This window comes from Eucyclogobius newberryi, unplaced genomic scaffold, assembly GCF_026437365.1.
Source record: "Eucyclogobius newberryi isolate DKJ021-1_F unplaced genomic scaffold, fEucNew1.0.hap1 SCAF_4, whole genome shotgun sequence".
Taxonomy (NCBI): domain Eukaryota; kingdom Metazoa; phylum Chordata; class Actinopteri; order Gobiiformes; family Gobiidae; genus Eucyclogobius; species Eucyclogobius newberryi.
In genome coordinates this window covers 5495845-5518025 of record NW_027316056.1, presented here as the reverse complement: position 1 = coordinate 5518025, position 22181 = coordinate 5495845, and the positions used below count along the sequence as shown (strand labels likewise).

Sequence of the window (22181 nt, the reverse complement as noted above, 5' to 3'; positions counted from 1 at the left end):
GAACTTATTTACTGTTGAGATCTGTAGCCCAAGCAGAAGGAGGATTACAAGAAGATGGCGGCGCTCAGGGCAAGTTCAAGAATAATTACATTTAGGGACTTTTAAATATGTTTAAAAAGTCCTGGCGGAATGTCTATAAAAGGCCTTTATGTTTATGGATTTGATAGAACAAACTGATCCTGTTTTCACTCCAGAATGATGGATTTGACTGAATGAAATGTCTTTGTATATATTTTATCAGGTGTTTGACAAAAGAGAATAAAGGAGGAGCTGGAGACTCACCTCAGTGAAAATGTGTTGTATGACCAGAGCCAGCGCCTCCACTCTCCTGTTCCCCTGCAGCAGAAGCTTCTTCAGCTGTACGATGGCCTGGTTCTTCTTCTCCGCCTGCTCCTTCGATTGTTTCACAGACGCGTCCTCCACCGGGGCGGGGGCGGGGGCGGGGCAGGGGGTCGTCCTGGGCGCGCTCGGCTGAAGACGCGAGGCTGTTTTGGGGCTGGAGCGAGCGGACGCTTTGGGTTTGGAGAGCGATGGAGCCTGAGCTGAGCCGGAGGTGATGGTTTCGGGCGGAGCGACGCGAGAAGCTGCGGCAGCGTTGGAGTTCACCACAACTGGGACCTGCGACGTGAGCAGGAGATGAAGAGGTTCAAACGCATTGTCTTTTACTAGCCTTAATGCCAAAGCTAATATCAATTAAAATACTAATTATTATTATGACGTCTGTGAATTAGAGCTGCACAATATCGCATCAACACTAAGGTCTTCCATCTGACAGAAACACAAACAATCTCTTATCCATGATTTTTCTTATTATTGTTATTAACCTCATTTTAGTTTTGTTTTTTTCCCTCTATAAAGGTTTTGTTTTGACAGAGTTTGACTAATACATTGGGGCATGTACATATTTGTTCTAATACAACAGCAAGTTCAAATACTACAATAATAACACAATCGTGCAGTCCTACTTTCCCCATCATTCATTTGTGATGAATAATGAAAGAAAGTTCATTAAAAACTGTTAAATTATGTGACTGAAAATTGTTCAAGAAAAGTTCAAAATGTAAGAAAAGACATGAAATACTTTCTCCTTTTGTTTCAGAAGTTAGAGGTCAATAATAAATAACTACAGTACAAAAGGTGTTGGTATTACGCAGTAATTACATTACATTACATTACCAGTACGCAGTTTATAATAAATACATATGAATATAGCAGGGTATAAAGTTATACATCTGCACTTTTGTAGGTCATTTTACAGTCCATTCACATTTGTCTGGCACTTAAACCTAAACTAATACATTCAAATACGCATTTGATCACATTTCTTTTTGGATTTACATATTTTTATCTGAATTACTGAGAAAAAATATGGAGTTTTTTGCCAATATCACTAATTCGTAGCTACCATCTTTAAAAATAAAGCTCTTGCGACCAGCTCGTTCAAGTAAAGTCAGTCCAAAGAGTGACTTAGAGATGAAAAGTCGTTCTCCTTCACAGTGAAGTGGAGCTCTTACCGCGTCACTGGAGTTCTGCTGCTGCTGCTGCTGACTCTGGCCGCTCGCTCCTCGCTCGCCGCTCACGTTTGAGGCTCTGCTCTGGATTTCCCTCTTGTTTTTGTCCACTGCAACACAACATCGCACAGTCAGTTGGCGTTTGGTCGGCCCAGCGTTTAACATAGCGACGATACATATCTCCAATGACACCGTAAAACAGACCGCCCAGCGATTACGGGGAAAAGAAACCTAAATGACATGAAAAACATTTGCAAAACATATCAAAATAAACAGGAAATCTGAAGTGTTTAGCCATCTACGTGCGTTGGCTTTGTAAAATGAGAAGACGCCCAGCTGACTGAGGAGCAGGAGAGGTGCATTGTGGGATTGCGTGGTTAATGGGCAGTACATGTGTGTGTGTGTGTGTGTGTGTGTGTGCATTAGGAGTCCATTTACTGCAGACACAAAGCAATCAGGACTCTCCTATGTCCAGCGCGTTACACCACATTCTTACAGTATTTCCAGAACGTCTGACTAGAAATAGCAACGTAAGAACCAGGGCTGCGACGATTAATTGACAAATCGTGACTAATCGACTGGACAAAAATGATCTATGTCATAATTTGATGTTTGTAACGTTATCTGGATTACACAGACTCGAAAACAAGTCAAAAAAAGAATCCGGAATACACTTTCTATGTAAATAACCTGTGTCTAGAAGCATCCCATCACCATATTTCAACAATTATTTAGTTGGCGTTTAAAAGGTCTCGATGTGCAATAGGAATAAACATTTGACTAAAAATTATCGCTGACTAGTCGACTTCTAAAATAATGGAATAAGTTGCAGCCCTGGGAAGAACTAAGAGGTAGTTTACACTTCGTCCTAAACGCAAAGACACTACCGCAGCGTGATGTCACATGTAGTAAATATCTGCTTTACTGCCAGAGTCGGGTAAAGTAACCAACAATTTGACTTAAATAAGTAAAATAATACAATTATATTTAAGTAGAAGTGTAAAGTAGTGATCTAATAAATGATTCAAGTAAAAGTGTAAAAAGATCACTCAAGTAGGAGTAAAAGTATTGTGTCTGAAATACTACTTAGTTATAATACTGTTCATTTGAATGTGGTCACTGAAAAGTCAATATTATTCTAAACTGTTTAGAAGAAAAGGAAATAGAATAGAAAAATATCATCCTAAACATAAGCCAGTCTGTGCTGAGTTTGGCTCAAAGCTTTACTCAGAACGACTGTCCTGGTTCACAAAGAAGGATTAACATTTGGTGTTCAGAAACATGTAACACTTGAGTATTTCAGAGTGTGTAGAGGCAGAAACTCATTTTGTGAAAATGTAATATGATTGCAAAAGGATGTGACGTGCTCAGCAGTCACAACATCAGCCTCATGTTCAACCAAAGGAGATTTAACGAGGTATGTATTCTGACACTACAGACAGGACACTGCTTATCCAGTCGTTCCACTGCTCTTTTCTTTACTCTTTCTTTTACAAATGTATCTTTATGGATGCTGATGATTAATAATTGATTGATGGAGCAATATTGTTTGGGACTCGACATTTATCGTGGGTACGTTTTCCTTGCACTAGTCACTAACTCACGACTTAAGGGTTCATCCTGCTGTTGTTATTGTTATACTGATTCTTGTAATACAAAATGTATGTGAACACTATTTTCATTAGTTCATTAATTAGTGATATTTCATTTCAATCTCTCATTTTTGGGCCTCAGTTGTGTTTAGTTCATGTTTTACAGTAACAGATCTGGGGTCATTTACAACAGTGCCCTCTACTGGTCACTTACCACAAAACATTAAAAACATGAACTTACTCAAAGTCAGGAGCAGCTTGATGATTTAGATATTTAAGATAACAAACAATCGTCTGTCAAATACACATTTAAAGGAACAGAGATGTTCATAAAAAAACATTTAGAACCAATATTATGACATTTTGTATGTCTGTCCAACTCTCTTCAACATCAAAATCAACTTTTAATGTACAGAAAAAATAAATATGAGTCTTAGTGTGTGACAATAATGCATCTGTTATTGTACTGTTTTCTTTTTCCTTTTGTGAATTACAAATGGTTTACACTTGTATTATTACGGTGATATATGAAGGGTTAGCCAAATATACCACTTTTAGGTCTTTCAGCTTGTCAAGTGTTATTATTTTTTATAGTTTTTGTTTTTTAAATAATGCTTGAAAAATAAATAATTCATTCATCCATTTATTCTTTCATTCAGGTTGTATCTTTCTGCTTGTGTGAGTGGTGAGATGTACCTGAAGGCAACGGAGTCATACAAAGCTGCTGAGCCCAAACTGAGAGAGAAACAGTTAGCACGTTAGCATGTTAGCACGTTGGCGCCCACCGAGGAGAGTCATAACAGTGGTACACAGTGAGATGGTCCAAAGATATTACTGTGGTGGATTATTAGATGAGATTAAATACAGATAACCTACAGGTTGGTTCTGTTCCAAGTAGGCATGTACATCTTTCAGTGTTTGGAGATTAGATTAAAGTACAATTTTGAGGTTGTGTATTTGTATATCCCAAACACAAAGAGTTTTAACACATTTGATTTAAGGAATAGATCTATCTTGAAATGTCAAGCATGACATGATGTGTCCAGTCTAATGTGTGCCAACATTATGACATCTCAATGGGAGCTTAAAGGGGAGGGCGGGGCTAAAAGGACAGGACAGGAGTAGGATATGAGCCGGTGTGAATCCTTCTGTTATTGTGAGCAAATGAATGACCAGTGTTGCCAGATCCACCTTTGTTTTTCCTGCAGAATTGAGCAGCTTTTTAGGGGAGAAATATTGTCCATGGCTTGGAGTTATTTCCTGTGCAAAACGTATCACTTATAAAACACGTCATCAAAGAGCTGCTACTTTTACAAATGCAGTGGAACCTTCTCCTGAAAATAATATCATTTTACTCTAATCAATAAAGGCCATACGTGGCTGAGGTTTAAGAAACCGTCTTGTACAAAGATGCTACAGTGACAAACGTACAGCAGGGAAAATCACGTGATGACATACTGGTCTGTAAGTGTTCGGATTCAGAAAGAAACGCCTACGATTTCCTGAGGTGCAACAGGCGACTGGTTTGAAAAGTGTCTGGACAGACGCCGGTTGAAGCTAACGGTTTAATTCGCTCACCTGTTAACATCACAAACTGAGCTAACTGAAGCTAACAGAGTCTCACTGAAGCTAACAGAAGCTAACAGAGTCTAACAGAGGCTAACTGAAGCTAACAGAGTCTAACAGAAGCTAACAGAGGCTAACTGAAGATAACAGAAGCTAACAGAGTCTAAATGAAGCTAACAGAAGCTAACAGAGGCAAACCGAAGCTAACAGAGGCAAACAGAAGCTAACAGAGGCAAACAGAAGCTAACAGAAGCTAACAGAGTCTAACTGAAGCTAACAGACGCTAACGGAGACAAACAGAAGCTAACAGAGTCTCACTGAAGTTAACAGAGTCTAACTGACGCTAACAGATTCTAACAGAAGCTAACAGAGGCTAACAGAAGCTAACAGACGCTAACGGAGACAAACAGAAGCTAACAGAAGCTAACAGAGGCAAACAGAAGCTAATAGAAGCTAACAGAGTCTAACTGAAGCTAACAGACGCTAACAGAGACAAACAGAAGCTAACAGAGGCTAACAGAAGTTAAAAGAGGCAAACAGAAGTTAAAAGAGGCAAACAGAAGCTAGCAGAGTCTAACTGAAGTTAACAGAGTCTAACTGAAGCTAACAGAGTCTAACTGAAGCTAACAGAGGCTAACAGAAGTTTAAAAGAGGCTAACAGAAGTTAAAAGAGGCTAACAGAAGTTAAAAGAGGCAAACAGAGGCTAACAGAAGTTAAAAGAGGCAAACAGAAGTTAAAAGAGGCGAACAGAAGTTAAAAGAGGCGAACAGAAGTTAACAGAGTCTAACTGAAGTTAACGGAGTCTAACTGAAGCTAACAGAGTCTAACTGAAGCTAACAGAGGCTAACAGAAGTTAAAAGAGGCTAACAGAAGTTAAAAGAGGCTAACAGAAGTTAAAAGAGGCGAACAGAATTTAAAAGAGGCAAACAGAAGCTAACAGAGTCTAACTGAAGCTAACAGAGGCTAACAGAAGTTAAAAGAGGCTAACAGAAGTTAAAAGAGGCGAACAGAAGTTAAAAGAGGCAAACAGAAGCTAACAGAGGCTAACAGAAGTTAAAAGAGGCAAACAGAAGTTAAAAGAGGCAAACAGAAGTTAAAAGAGGCAAACAGAAGCTAACAGAAGTTAACAGAGTCTAACTGAAGTTAACGGAGTCTAACAGACGCTAACAGAGACAAACAGAAGCTAACAGAGGCTAACAGAAGTTAAAAGAGGCTAACAGAAGTTAAAAGAGGCGAACAGAATTTAAAAGAGGCAAACAGAAGCTAACAGAGTCTAACTGAAGCTAACAGAGGCTAACAGAAGTTAAAAGAGGCAAACAGAAGTTAAAAGAGGCAAACAGAAGCTAACAGAGGCTAACAGAAGTTAAAAGAGGCAAACAGAAGTTAAAAGAGGCAAACAGAAGCTAACAGAGGCTAACAGAAGCTAACAGAGGCTAACAGAAGTTAAAAGAAGCAAACAGAAGCTAACAGAGGCTAGCGCAGACAGATTAGCGCTGGATTTCTCAGCAGAAGCAGCAGATTGTTGTGTGGAAGTGAAAAGTGTGTCAGCTCAATCTAAAAACATGACATGGTTTCTCTGGTCATGACTTAACTTCAAATATTCAGCATTTAATTTTTCAACTAAATGAAGGTTGACCTATGGTGACTGAAGGCTTCTGTTTACAACTGAATCCTCCTTTTCTGTGTTGCGTGATCAGGTTGATACAATCACACTGCGCCGCCGTCTCCTTGACCCAATTAAACACCTGCGCTGTTACTATGGAAACTACAGCGTCAAACACCACACTGGCAAAACCTGTTACCAAACATCACATGTAAAAAGTGCAAATCCATCCGTCGCACACGGGCTGGCCGATGTACAAAAAACAAAAAAATAATTGCGATTTTCCCGCTCATATTGAATCGGTTATATATCGGTTCGGTTTGATCACATCTTATTAAAAACAAATCAAAAATGTCTTTCGGTATTGAATTTCCTGCACATAAAACTATCACTTATAACACAAAAAAAACTGCAACTAATGAATATTTTAGTAGTCGAGTATTTTCCATGGTACATTGAGACGTTTTAAATAAATACGTACGCTCAGTCGATTAATCGGTCGACGGCGTCTCGGGAAACCACTTTGTGTTCGGGGATTTTTTAGGATTTATATTCGCAACAGCAGAAAGGAGAAGGCGTGTGGTGAATTATGTTGGAATGAATTGAGAGTTTAATCTGCCTTTACAGATAAATACACGGTTTACAAGTAGTTGTCTGTCATTTCTCGTAATGTTTCACGTTCAAATCATAGATATATTGAACACGTTTGAGTGCTTTTAGTCGACCAATCAGCGATAGTTTCCCTTTGAATTGTTTGCAAACTGTATCTAAAGTGTTAGTGCTGTTTCTTTAAAAATGCACAGTAGTAACACGTGTCTTTTATGATTTCATTGAATTGGTTTCCCTCTCGTTTTGAACACAGACACACTCCCGTTTTTATGAATCGCTCTGACAGATGTGGCTCCGCTTGACTTCGTGTTTCGGGTTCGGCCAAAACATTTCTCGGTGTTTAATATCAGAAGTCCAAACCACTTCAGGGACTCAACGCACCAAAGGGGAATAATAACCAGGATTTAAGAGTCGTCTCAAACCACACGGGACACAAATAGAAACGTGAAATTACAGCGTGCAGTGGTAGACGTTTATTAAGTGCTATTGTGGCTAATGCAGACAGGATTTAAGTGTGTTTAGATGCTATTTTATCCTATAAAATGTCACAAACTCTGCCTAATGTGTAAAGGGTTTAAAAAGATGTTAATCAATGTTTTTAGGAACATTTCATATCAGTGTTTATGTCATTTTGAAGTGCATAGTTTATATTTTTGACAAACTTATTCTCTAGTCACTGGAGACACTTATTAAAAACAGCTACATTTGTGATTATGAATGTAAATTTTATTGGGTTTTTTTTCATCTTTATTTGCCTCTGTGAAGCCTCTGTCTGAGAAAAGGATTATATAAATAAACTTGACATATTTCCTTACTCGAATTGTGTGCGCAAATGTAAAACGTAGAGGACAAATTTCCTTTTGAGTCAAATAAAGTCGAGCTCCACCTTAAGTCAGTGTAAAACATGAAACATTTGGTTGCCAGATTAGATGTCCAGATCAGGACATGTCTCCAACAAGCAGAACATCTCACTCACACGTTCAGATTAAACCTCTGAGGAGTTTGTGGCCTAAATGTTTTCTAAATCTCCTTTGGACCTGATGAACATTGGACAATTTTCCAAACCCAGAGGATCAAAGGTCCAAAGCCCTCACGTGGCTCCACTCAACATGAACAACTGCATCACACGGGGAAAACTTTAATGACTCCAGGATGTTCATCTGGAGGAGTTTTGATCAGTTATGCGGCTGTGCAATACTTTAATCTATAATCACGAGTATAATTGTTGCTCCGATCAATTTCAACAATGGTGTAACGAAGCCACTCTTTTAATCTACAGTTTAAAATCATGAAACACAGAACAAACCAATGATAATGTGTCTATTCTGCATCGCATTATATTGTTATTATTCCCTAAACTAAAACATAAAATATTAGGTCAAGATTATTTTATTTCTTACCTGTTCTATTTGATATAGAATTTATGATTCTATTTTTTTTTTTTTTACAATTTTACACCATAGTTTTAATTCTATATTATACTTCGTCTTTAGCAAGCTGAATAATCTACAAAATTAAAAAAAATATTGAAAAAAGGCATTTCAAGTGTTATTTTGCTTGAAATAAAAACCAAAGATTTCTATTTTTTTAAGTAAACAAAATAAAATTTGTAAAATCTAAATCAGACTAAACTAATGTCTGATCTGATTGTTGATTTGAAGATGCAAAATTTAAATGTCGAGTTTATAGTTTATTGTAAAAAAAAGAAGAAGAAAAAAGAAAAATTAGCTGATTTAACTAAAAATAATAAAGTGATGTCGTAAACTTTCAAATAAAGGGGAAAGGTGACATTTATGCACTTTTGTCATTCATTTGACAGACATTTCACATTTGTCTGACCGTGATAGTTGATATCATGTTTAAAGACATGTTTTAACACATTTATACACAACATCGTCTGACTATTATTATCAGGAAACTCCAAAAACACACTCCTCTCTGTTTCTGTTGTTGCAGTCTGCAGAAGCTAACATCACGTCAGATTGCACACGCTGCAGAAGCTAACATCACGTCAGATTGCACACGCTGCAGAAGCTAACATCACGTCAGATTACACACGCTGCAGAAGCTAACATCACGTCAGATTACACACGCTGCAGAAGCTAACATCACGTCAGATTACACACGCTGCAGAAGCTAACATCACGTCAGATTACACACGCTGCAGAAGCTAACATCACGTCAGATTACACACGCTGCAGAAGCTAACATCACGTCAGATTGCACACGCTGCAGAAGCTAACATCACGTCAGATTACACACGCTGCAGAACCTAACATCACGTCAGATTGCACACGCTGCACAAGCTAACATCACGTCAGATTACACACGCTGCAGAAGCTAACATCACGTCAGATTACACACGCTGCAGAAGCTAACATCACGTCAGATTGCACACGCTGCAGAAGCTAACATCACGTCAGATTACACACGCTGCAGAAGCTAACATCACGTCAGATTACACACGCTGCAGAAGCTAACATCACGTCAGATTGCACACGCTGCAGAAGCTAACATCACGTCAGATTACACACGCTGCAGAAGCTAACATCACGTCAGATTGCACACGCTGCAGAAGCTAACATCACGTCAGATTACACACGCTGCAGAAGCTAACATCACGTCAGATTACACACACTGCAGAAGCTAACATCACGTCAGATTACACACGCTGCAGAAGCTAACATCACGTCAGATTGCACACGCTGCAGAAGCTAACATCACGTCAGATTACACGCTGCAGAAGCTAACATCACGTCAGATTGCACACGCTGCAGAAGCTAACATCACGTCAGATTGCACACGCTGCTGAAGCTAACATCACGTCAGATTACACACGCTGCAGAAGCTAACATCACGTCAGATTACACACGCTGCAGAAGCTAACATCACGTCAGATTACACACGCTGCAGAAGCTAACATCACGTCAGATTACACACGCTGCAGAAGCTAACATCACGTCAGATTACACACACTGCAGAAGCTAACATCACGTCAGATTACACACGCTGCAGAAGCTAACATCACGTCAGATTGCACACGCTGCACAAGCTAACATCACGTCAGATTACACATGCTGCAGAAGCTAACATCACGTCAGATTGCACACGCTGCAGAAGCTAACATCACGTCAGATTACACACGCTGCAGAAGCTAACATCACGTCAGATTGCACACGCTGCAGAAGCTAACATCACGTCAGATTACACACGCTGCAGAAGCTAACATCACGTCAGATTACACACGCTGCAGAAGCTAACATCACGTCAGATTGCACACGCTGCAGAAGCTAACATCACGTCAGATTACACACGCTGCAGAAGCTAACATCACGTCAGACTACACACGCTGCAGAACCTAACATCACGTCAGATTGCACACGCTGCACAAGCTAACATCACGTCAGATTACACACGCTGCAGAAGCTAACATCACGTCAGATTACACACGCTGCAGAAGCTAACATCACGTCAGATTACACACGCTGCAGAAGCTAACATCACGTCAGATTACACACGCTGCAGAAGCTAACATCACGTCAGATTACACACGCTGCAGAAGCTAACATCACGTCAGATTGCACACGCTGCAGAAGCTAACATCACGTCAGATTACACACGCTGCAGAAGCTAACATCACGTCAGATTACACACGCTGCAGAAGCTAACATCACGTCAGATTGCACACGCTGCAGAAGCTAACATCACGTCAGATTACACACGCTGCAGAAGCTAACATCACGTCAGATTGCACACGCTGCAGAAGCTAACATCACGTCAGATTACACACACTGCAGAAGCTAAAATCACGTCAGATTACACACACTGCAGAAGCTAACATCACGTCAGATTACACACACTGCAGAAGCTAACATCACGTCAGATTACACACGCTGCAGAAGCTAACATCACGTCAGATTACACACACTGCAGAAGCTAACATCACGTCAGATTACACACACGCACCGCTGCAGCGCCTGGCATGAACCGAGCAGGAGCGCGCGCGGGGGAAAACGCTGCCAGTGCGTGTCCACGTGCACGAGGGGGTGACTAAAGCTCTCGCTAACCCAGATCTGATGGCAGCAGCAGCAGCAGCAGCAGAAGTGGGTCTGTGGAGCCAAGGCAGAGCGGGCCAAGCACGTGCGGCCCGGACCAGATGGGCCATGAGACTGAGAGTCAGAAGGAATAAACACTGAAGGAAAAGGACGAGTATTTGCCAAAATCCATAAGAGAAATCAGGATCCAGACTGGATTTAAGCAGGGTTTACAGCAAGGGTTTTGTGGCCTTCATTTTCCTTCTACAGCAGTCAACCACTTCAGCCTCTCAATCTCCTCTGAGCCACCATCATATATAAATGTATAGAAGAGAAATACACAATATTTACACTGAAATAAATCACATAAACAGGACAGAATTGGACCGTTCCTAAATGTTAAAATGGACTATTATCATTTTGTGTTGCATTTTCAATTACAATTGTGGTCTCAGAATCTGTATCGAGCCTTGTCCTTAATATCAATATGAAGTTTGAAATGTTAGTAATGTGATTTTAACTTTCCACAATCCTCCTGAATCTAGTGTCTAAGGGAGATATTCATCACCCTCCATCACACAACTGACGTATCTGTCAGGAGTTTAAATCAATGTTTATCCCTTGAATTAACCTAAAGGACACTTATTATGCATTATTTATACTACCTTTGACCTTTAAACATCCTTTTTACCACCTCCTCATCATTAACTTAAAGCAGAACTATTAAGCATCTTTGTTAGTCCCTGTGACGGTTCATTATATTATTTTCGGGATGTTTAAAGTGCTCTTTGTCGCCCCCTGTGGAAAAACCAGCCTTACAACATGTGAAGACAACTCTCCTGAGAAACCCTGGCTCTTTTTTTTAAATTTGGCAATGTGAAATGTCTTTGTCTGTGATAATATTAGTCTTATTTCTTCAAAGACTGTAATTTGACAGTGTATTTTCACAAGTAAGTGAAAAATGAAACATCAATTTAGTCCCATCTTCGGTCTTCCCTTTCAGAAACCTACAAAAGATGATGCCGCTAAAAGCAAAGAGGACTTTCTGAGGACAAGCTTTTCTAAAATGTCTCTTTTAACCATTGAATCTCAGAGCCAGATGTGTCCTTGGCTATTTCAGTCATGCGTTGCGAGTCACGTGGGGCCCCTCTAGGCACAAGCATCTCATCGCATTCAGCGTCACCACAGCCGACGCGCTGGTGCGGAACTATCCAAACACACATGGAGGATGAACGGCAGCGCTATTGTGGCGAAATGCAAGCGTGAAAGCATCATCAGTCGAAGAATAGTGGGAAAAAAGAGAGCGTAAAATGACAGTGAAGCAAAGGGGAACCACGAGCAGTTCCAATATGGCCGCCAAAATGGAGCTGCTGTGAAAGTGACTGATCAAGAGCCATTAATGAAACCTCAAATCAAGAAAATATCTCAAATTTAGGTATTTAACTCAAAATACATTTATTAAGAGAGTTCGTGCAAAATGGGAGAAGATTGTACTTTAAAGCTATGACTAATTCTGAGTCATCTTTTTCAACTTTAGTGTTTAGAATCATCCAACCACGCCCAGCTAAAGAGTAAAGAGACACGCTTCATATAGAACATTACAGAGCATATTTTAGCAGGCAAATATTACTACTCGAGAGGTCAAAAGTATCCAAAACCAGATACTAATCAATACGAAGATCAAAATGAGATGCCAACAGGACATTTCTGAACAGTTTTAGAACGATCTCGAGCTTTAGCAGGACAAATACAAGACCACATTATATCATAAAAAAGTACTACTATTTACAACACAAATTATTACGTTAGTCTGTGTATTAACTACTAGATCATACACCACTCTTATTATAATTGTTTCTTATACAAAACTAAAAAATGGAAAGGTCAAGTGTCTAGCTCAATGATAAAAAGGTAAAATATTACTATTACAACGATGTATTTCTATTAATCGACTAGTCAACGATTATTTCTATTGCACATTGAGACTTTTTAAATACATTTTAACCAAATAAAGGTTGAATAATGGTGAGTGAAGTCTTTCTAGATAGCGATTATTTACGAATGATGACAATAAGAAATACATTTTGATTCACTATCGCCAACGTCCTGATAAAAACTGTTTGTATGTGTTTTAGAGTCTGTACAGTCCAGATAAGGATTATAATCATCAAAACGCTAGTATATTTATAGTCGACTAGTCACAATTAGTCGATTAAACGCTGCCTGTAAAAACTTCATTCTTAGTTAGTTGTTAGTTGTGAACACACCGGCCATGTTTAAAGGGACGTGTTGGAACTAATAGAGGAACGAAGACACAAAAAAGGGTAAATGAACTGCTGGATGAGGACAGGATGGACAGGATGGAGACACTGAACGATCACGGGATGACGAGCGGATAGGGAAGTGGAGCGACTCAAACCTGCGTGGAAAACCATCGTGTTCTTCCGACATCCCGGCAACAGCTGCAAGTTTCGGAAAAGTCCTTTCGCCGTCAACTTCACGTGGAAGTTTGACAGGGATAATCTCGGCGACCAAAGCATCGTGTCTGGATGTAAAGTTGTTGTAAAATTCCTTTTTTTAAAAAGTCACCCGTTTGGCACTTTTAGCAGTTTTGCTGTGAAGTTAAAGTGTGACCTAGAAATGTCTTCTTCGCAAGCTTGAATCCCAAAATAGTTTGTTTTTCTAAGTTTATAGTTGAAGTATCAAGCAAAATATAATACAAAATATTATACTCCCTCGATGAAGTTAAATAATATAGCTAAAATCCGGGTTTAACGACATGAATTGGTCAGGATTAATCCACAAAAAAGAAAGACAAAGGTGCAATTTCAAGCTCTTTCTACAAAAATATATGAATTTTATGTTTAAAAAATATTCAAAAAGAGATAATTATGGCCTTTTTCACTATAAGTATAGCTTTATTCTGGTTCAATGTAGTTTATAACAATATAAAAAGATTTCTAAATAAATAAAACAACTCAACAAGAGTAGAAAAATAAATAAGAAGCTTCCAAATCCGGCAATTTACAAACAATTATGACAAAAACTGGCAAAAAATCCCATTGCTTCCATTCATTTTATGCTAGTCTTGTATAGATGATTTGCGATTCAATTTCAAACATCGTCCAAGAAAAAACGCAAATGAAACGACTTGCTTCCCGTGCGCATTCAAACTTTGAATTATTTTTTTCTTCAGAATTTGCTGCGAACAAGGTCAAACGGCGCGCTGCATCTGCTGACACCTTCACTGACGACTGCCGCTTCCAACTAAATCCACAAATCGGGAACAGTTTTCTCGCCGGGAAAAATCCAAAACAAAATGAACAAAAATGCCGTCAAACGAAATAAAAAGCTTGATTTTCTGTCGTTCAGGTGTTAATAAAACCACACATGCATCGTGAGGAGAGCGAGCAGAGACGGCGTGAGAGGAGCGAGAGGCGAGAGGCGAAAGAGGCGGTGCTTGGATGATTAATATTCCATGTAGACGCTGCCGCAAACCAATAGCCCACTGACACACTGCGCGCGTACCCCCCAAAAAAACTGTTCAAAAAATACAGAAATCCAAATGCCCGACACGTACGGACAAAAGCTGGGCAGCTGTTGTCGTGTATTTTCACCGTTAAGAGAGAGAAAGAAGGAGGATGGAGCTAGAAAAGGGGAAAGAGAGAGAGAAAGAGAGAGGAGATGGGGGAGGGGCAGGATTTGAATAATCTGCTGCTGCTGTGGCGGCTCGCGCTCTTCCACCTGCTCTGTGTGTACGTCACTCACCGGGACGGGAATGTGGAGGATTCAGCTTAGGCCTGATTTACACTTCTGTTCAATACAGCTGTTTGGTCCTAGCTTTTTAGACATGCTTTAATCCGGTAAAATCTGATGTCTCAGACCTGTTTTAGACCTGTTTTAGACCTGTTTTAGACCTGTTTTAGACCTGTTTTAGACCTGGTTAGTCCTAGAAAATTAGCCTAAGCCCTGGTTTAGTTCTGGTTAAGACCTGATTTCATCCTAGTTTAGACCTGCTTTGAGAAATTCTTAAGTCCAGGTTTAGGGCTGGGTTAGTCCTGATTAACAGCTTGTTTAGACCTAATTTATTCCTAATTCAGGCAATGTTTTAGTGGAGGAATTCTCATCCAAACCTACCGATTTAATCCAGATTTAGACTGAATTCAGTCCTGATTTAGTCCAGATTCAGAACGACTTCAGTCCCTATTTAGTCCAGATTTAGTTCAGATTTAAACCGACTTCAGTCCTTATTTAGTCCAGATTTAGACTGAATTCAGTCCTTATTTAGTCCAGATTTAGACTGAATTCAGTCCTTATTTAGTCCAGATTTAGACTGAATTCAGTCCTTATTTAGTCCAGATTTAGACCGAATTAAGTCCTAATTTAGTGCAGTTTTAGATAGTGTCTGTTACAAGACTATTTTAAAGAGACTAAAGGTAGAATTAATTCAAAAAATACATTTTATAAGTTTGGGGGTGGGGCTTGTTAAATTGAAGTGAAGCAATAAAAATGCCAAAACACAGTAGTACTTTTAGTAGTCTAACTTCACTTTATTATAAATCAGACACTAGTCAAAGACACTATTTGACTTCTAATGTACCTGTAAATCTACCTGGTATATAGAATATGAATGTAGTCTACGATAAGGTTGGAGGAAGAGAGAAAGAGGAAAAGCATATTTGGGATTCTTCTTCTTTGGTGTTTCATGACGGATGGTATCCAAGTGTTACATTACGCCTCCCACTGTAGTGGTGATTCTTGGAGTTACTTCTGTTATTGTCATTGCTTTTAATTGTTTGCACCTCAGTAGCTGTCAGAAAGACTAAGGGGGAACCAAAGTTTAGTTCTGTGTTTCTGGACGGCCCTATTTTACTGTTAGTATTCAAGCTAACCACCACATATTGTGTACTATAAAAGTGAGTATTTGGTTGTGTTAATATATTTTTTTTAAATTGTATATTCTTGATGTTTATCCTTATCTTTGATAGTTCATGCACTGTATTCAGCTAAACTGCCGTGATTCTTTACTTATCGCTGTTTTCGCCGTCAACTAGCTTGTTCTAAAAATAGCTCCGTCATTGGCGCGTATGTAGGTTACTAATGTAACCCGAGTTCTATGAATATACTGTGCAATGTAGATGTTTTGTAATGTGACTAATTCATGTTTACTGTCTTTCTGTTCCCAGACCACACACAAACAAATTAATTGCAAATTAAAGGCCATTCTCAATTTATTCCAGTTTCCCCTGATTCTCTAACCGGAATCAACGGCCCGTACTGTCCGCTCCAATCAGCGTTATTTCCCCTTGGCTAATTTTTTGCTAACTTCACATCCCCTGTAGGGAGAGGATGGATGCGCCCGTAAAACGAAACCTATCAAAAGTGTAGCGATTTCTTACGATCCCCCACAGATTTTTTTCCCGCAGCTTTTGGATTCGCTCTCACAATTTGACATTCTCAAGACGTACGGCCAGTAAATATGCGATAAAATGTTTTAAGTCAGGTTTTCTTTATTTTGAAATCCAGCTCGGTCGTGTTACCGGAAACACACTATTTTTTCTTCTTGGCCTTACTAGGCAGCATTTCCCTTCAAGTTGTATCATTACTGACTGTCACATCTTTCTCTAAACTGGCTTGTTTTCAATTGCCTAACGTCCTCAGGCTTAGCTCCAGTTAAATTCTTCTTTATTTCATCCATAATCCATAGTGTAGGGAAGCTTGAGATAACTCCTCTGACTGTGTTTCTGTCTGAAACAATAACCTTCTTTCCATCCAAAAGTGTAATCTTGATCGCTTTCCTTTGCATCTTTACACACAACCAGCAGCGAGCCGTTTCTAAGCCTTTGATTTCAGCCCCTGCCTTACTTATATTCAGAGTGTTACTGGATTCCACTCATTAAAGGACGCATCACCCTCATTCCTGACATTAGAAGTTTCCTCCGGCTTCTCACCGCCAGAAACTTCCGAATCGGATCGGCTTGTGGCTTTTCTACGCTTTCGGCTACTACTTTTTGAGTCAACAGTAGCAAAACTTTCATCCTCCATGTCCCCCATGTCCTTCATGATCCACTACGGTTTCTTGGACTAGGAAACAGATGCCATGACGACTTTTCTGCATGGAATATCGGGATTCCTTTTGGGATTGTTGTTGTTGTGTTGCTTTTAATGGCGGTTGGTATCCAACTGAAAAGGTGCATTTTACGCTAAAACGCGGTCAAATAGCGGCGCAGTTTCAGGAGCCGCGGCTCTGCAGACACTCCCAAAAAAAAAGGGGGAGCGAGAAAAAGAGAGAGAGAGGAAGAGAGAGAGGAAGAGGGAGAAAGCGAGTCAGAGGAGCACGGCGAGTATGACATCATCACATTCTAGAATCTCAACGACAGATGTAAATAAGACTGATGACATCTTCAAAGAAATGACAGCACATAGCTTTAACCTGATGAATCTGTTTTTGGTCTTAGACTTTAGTCTTAGACAGAGTCTGAGGACTACGAAACGTCTGAGGAATAAAGTCTGGCGGTAATGCAACACTCGGATGCCAACCGCCATAAAACAACAACAACAACAACAACATACCAGCCACCATAAAACACCGAAGAAGAAGAAGCAGCAGCTGGAATAAAGTCCAAGGAATTAAAGTCTAAGGATTAAAATCTGGCGCTGGTATTACACTTGGATACCAACCCCCATAAAACAACAACAACAACACACATCTTCGAACGAGTCCATTGGGTCGTTGACTGTCAAAAAGTTTAAGAATAAAGTAGATGGCGGTAAATGCACCTTTGCAGTTGGCTGCCAGTCGCCATTAAAAGCAAGAACAACAACAACAACAACAACATCTTCAAACACCAAAGAAGAAGAAGAACACTTGGATAGCAGCCGCCATAAAACACCATAGAAAAAGAACATCTTTGAAGTCTAACGTCCAAGACGTAAAACAAGTTGAAACAACAGCTGAACCTGTACAAAGTGAAAGTAACAAGCTTGATTTTAATCTGGATGATCCAGAAAAGAAATGTCCCAAATAACAATGGAAGAGTTTGAACAAGTGGTGTTGCCAAAGGAAGCAGCTTTAACATTTGGAGATACATACAATGGGGCTCAGTTACCACCAAGCAGTTGTCAAATTAAACTACAGGAAAACATCTTTAAGGATGAGATTTCATTGCAAAATAGGTTTGAATTAGTAAACCTAGAGATGAAGGAACAAGGGGAGACAATAAGAAAGATCACAGAAGTTTTCGAGCAGCAGTCTGACACTGAATGGCTGAGACATCATGACGGTGACAATCAGGACCGTGAGCTTCAATTGATCAAAGGGCAGTTTGAAAAGGAGAAAGACAAGTTATTGGCTCAAATAGAGGACCTCACACATGACAAAAGTAGACTTCAGTCAGATCTCAACAAGAGCGATGCTAAACAGGTTATTCTCAACACTAGATTAGATGACATCACTTCGGAAATTGAGCAATTCAAAGACAAAATCAAAAATCTTAAAAAGTGTTTAGAGATGAGTCATTTGGAGTTGTCAAAACAAACAGACCAGTCTGTAACGTTCCAGTCACATATACTGAAAAATGAGACTGAAAAGTTGGTTTACAACTGTACTGGACACGGCGACGAAGTGAAGCAAAAACATACTCTTCAACTGGAAAATGCTCAATCGATGCAAGAAACGGATCAAAAAACACGAAAAGCCCAAAATGAAGCAGAATTGCTCCAAGCTGAAAAGAACAAACTGTTGATGAATGTGGAGACTCTGGGTGACGTGTCAACAAAAGCAAAAGAGCTGATCAATATGCTGAAAAATAATCTCCAGCAGAAATGTGAAACTATCACCAGCCTGAAGTCTAAAGAGCAGAAATTATTAAAGAAAATGAAGTCACAGAAAGAAGACAATGACCAACAAAAGCGACAAATTAAGGAGCTTTTGAAAGACAAGGAAACACTTCAGTCAATTATCAACCAAAGAGAGGATTGCATTAAAAGACTGAATGAGCAGGGATTCATGTCAAATTCAAATCCCCGTGTGGCCTCAAACAGAGACAAATCTAACTCTGAAGAGATCCCTCGAAGCCAAAACGATCAGCCCACAGCCAGCAGTCACGACAACACAGATGGATCCATCCAATGGACAGTAGGATTCTTATTAGCAGCTGGGTGCGCCGTGGCAACTGGAGTTTACCTGAAATATCGTCCAGTATTTTAGATGAGAGTTAAGATGTTTGCCTCATGCTTAATCTGAGACATCTAAAGTCTCTCGGATGGCTGAGAGATGTCTGAAACCTAGTTCAATTATAACTGTCTATATTTTACTGAGAACTTGAGGTCACAGGCTGAAATCATTGTAAGATAACAGATTTGAAGAGAGAGACAGCATTGGAACTCAGTTCTGACGAGGTCTCTCAAAGAGGAGATGGAAAATCTCAGACCTCAAAGTTGTGTCAAGAGTCTTTACACACACCACATTTAAAGTGTCAAAATATATACAGTTAAAGGAATAATAGAAGATTGTTCACCGATTTGAGAACTCAAGCTACTGTCAGTCCCTTTTTTAAAAATGTGCATGTGCACACTCACCACACCCTCCTGTTCTTTCCAAGATGCCGCTCTACCATCAAACCTCGTGCCCCTGCTACACGTGCGTTTGTTTATTCGCACGACGGATCACATCACATCTCTCGTCTGCAGATTTCCGTCTCTTCTGAGCTCGAACTCAGTCTTTTTCTGTCATCATGTTTGTACTGTAACTGAAGGAACTCACTTAACACACACCTGCATATTAACCACACATGCACAGCCAGGGAAACATGCTGCTATGCTGGGGACCAGACTGCAGGTGTGCAGTAGCACGCAGGGAATGATTGACATGTGGGAGAACTACTCGGCTGTCCACGCCACGAGGAAATGAGACTCAGATTGCTCGCCGCGGAAAAGTTGAGCTTTGTTCAACTTTTCTGGACGCAGCGCACCAACCAATCAGTCGCAAAAACGCTAAGACGCACAAGACGCACGTCCACATAGACTTTGAATGTAAACTGGACGCTTTGGACGCCGCGGTGTGAACGCAGCTTTACACTGAATACACACACACAATCGTCCAGCTCTGAAGTTTCTAGTCTGTCCCTCGATTTGTCTAACGTCTGTGTTGTCTGTCTGGCTGTTTTTGTTGTTGTCCTCACTATTGTTACTGTTTTGTATTTCTAAATGAAATAAATACATAAATAAAACAGCTTTATTTTGTTGAACGATTGTTTAAACTGTCATAAAGTCTGTCAGTTAAGTGTCAAGTGTCTTCTGTGTTTTCAGTGGCACTCAGCTCTACTTCATGTCATTTTAAACACTTCACAAACTGCAACTTAACGGAAGTGAAACAATGATGTATATTTACCACATGTTCTATACCACCAAACTATGTTATAATCAGAAAAAAAGAACCTTCAATTAGACTTGAAGACATACATAACATCTCGATCTGGGCAAATGAGAAAAACGAATTATAGGTATATCTGAAGGAGTGTCAACATAACGCTTTTGTCACATGTAGAGTTCACAGTGGGAAGAGGAGCCAATTTACTCAAGTAAGAGACAGTTACTTCCAACGAAACATTACTCGAAGTAAAAGTAAGTAGTAACCAACACACCTCTGCAAGCGTCTGCATAGTACTGAACTGTACCTGTGCTGATGACGCGGCTGAGCCTTGCTGAGCCGCTCCGCTGCAGAGGATGCTGGGAAACCTGCTTAGTCGGGCTCTGGGTGGCGGACGGAGGGGTCCTAGTGCCCACCGGAGTCACATGTCTGGTCTTTGTGGAGTTATTGACAGAAGGAGTTTTGAGTCCTAAAGAGACACAGGAACAGTCACTTTTATTTCTTTTTTACTACACTCATCATTTAAGGGTGAGAGATACGCCCAAAAATGTACAGCACCATTTTTTTTGCCAAGCACAATTTCTATTTGATCAAAATTAATTTAAACTAAGTATTTTGTCATTAAGAGTTAAATTGTGTTTTAGCACAAGGCTGCGTCAAAAGTGGACCACCCGACGTCAAATCAAATCCACATGAAACACAGAGCATGAGCAGAGAACTAACCTAAAGAGCAGAAGAAACAAATGTGCGGCACATTTAAAATGAAAAGAAAGTCAAATTGGTTCGACTTTAGTCTGAATGTCTTTTTTTGCATGTGTTTGATGTCTGTTGATCGTTTGGTGAGGTTTGTGTCATTCTTTCTTTTTTCCTGCCGCCAAAAGTACGTTCCAAAGATAAGTACATGAAAAAGCTGTACATGTGCCCAAAAAACATGCATGTGAATACTACCAATGTACCAAAGGGTTAGATGGATCATACTTCCTCCTTTCACAGTACAACGTAACACAAGTTGATCTTTATCGATCTTACAGTCTTACATTCTTACTTTTTTGCATTTGAAGCGTGTTTTAAATAAAGTTAGGTGGCCCCAGTCCCCACCTGTGCTGGGTCTGGTCTGCAGAGACAGAGCCCTGTTCCTCATTGGTGAAGCTTTAGAGACATCGCTGGAGCCAGGGGGCCTCGCCGTGCTCTGGCTGCCCACAGGAAGTGCACTTCTGTTGGGAAGCTGGTCTGACTCAGAGGCCCCGGGTGCTGGAGGGACTGAGAGGTGGAGGAGAAGAATGCTTTATTTAAGCTCGAGAGGCAGACGCTCAAACAGTCTCAAGTACTTTATTTGAGAAATGACATATACGAAATACAGACATCCTCCTAGTGAGAGTGTCCATGTTCTTACAGCGTCTGAACAACTAGAGATAAAACAATATGGATTTTGTTCTTGTCGTTTTTGCCATTAACCAATCATATTTCATATTTATCGCTCTCATCTCCATTTCACGCTCATTTTGGGAAAACATTGACAAAATATATTTTCTCCAATAGCCTATAATATAATGCTTTGTAGCTACTGGCTCCATGCTTTTCTCTATCTCAATCTCTTCATCTCGGGCCTCGCTCATTGCCATAGAAACCAGCGCTCTTCAACCCGTCTCCATGACAATGCCTGGTGCAACGTGGGCACAGATATTCGTCATTTTGACAATGATTCCAATCAAATGTCTTTACTTCCTACGTCTGCAGGTATGTTTCTTAACAGTGAATTAGTTTGGGAGTTCAATGTTCTGCTTTCTTGTATTAAGTCTTAAATCAAGCTACTTTTGTGAAATATAAACATTAACAACATTAACCAAGTATGCTAAAAGGTCTCAAAGGATAACAGAACTACGGAGATGTTTCTA

At 39.9% G+C, this 22181-nt stretch overlaps 1 protein-coding gene across 1 annotated transcript in view; it reads right to left on the bottom strand.

Moving 5' to 3' along the window:
- LOC140377274 (uncharacterized) overlaps positions 1 to 22181 on the bottom strand; it is a 94498-nt gene that overhangs the window by 45028 nt on the left and 27289 nt on the right. Inside the window, exons 3-6 of the mRNA XM_072462620.1 lie at positions 21385 to 21546; positions 20594 to 20755; positions 1515 to 1621; positions 283 to 618 (exon numbers count right to left, since the gene is read on the bottom strand). Of these exons, the coding sequence (XP_072318721.1) occupies positions 283 to 618; positions 1515 to 1621; positions 20594 to 20755; positions 21385 to 21546 (767 nt within the window). The remainder of the gene's footprint in view (positions 1 to 282; positions 619 to 1514; positions 1622 to 20593; positions 20756 to 21384; positions 21547 to 22181) is intronic.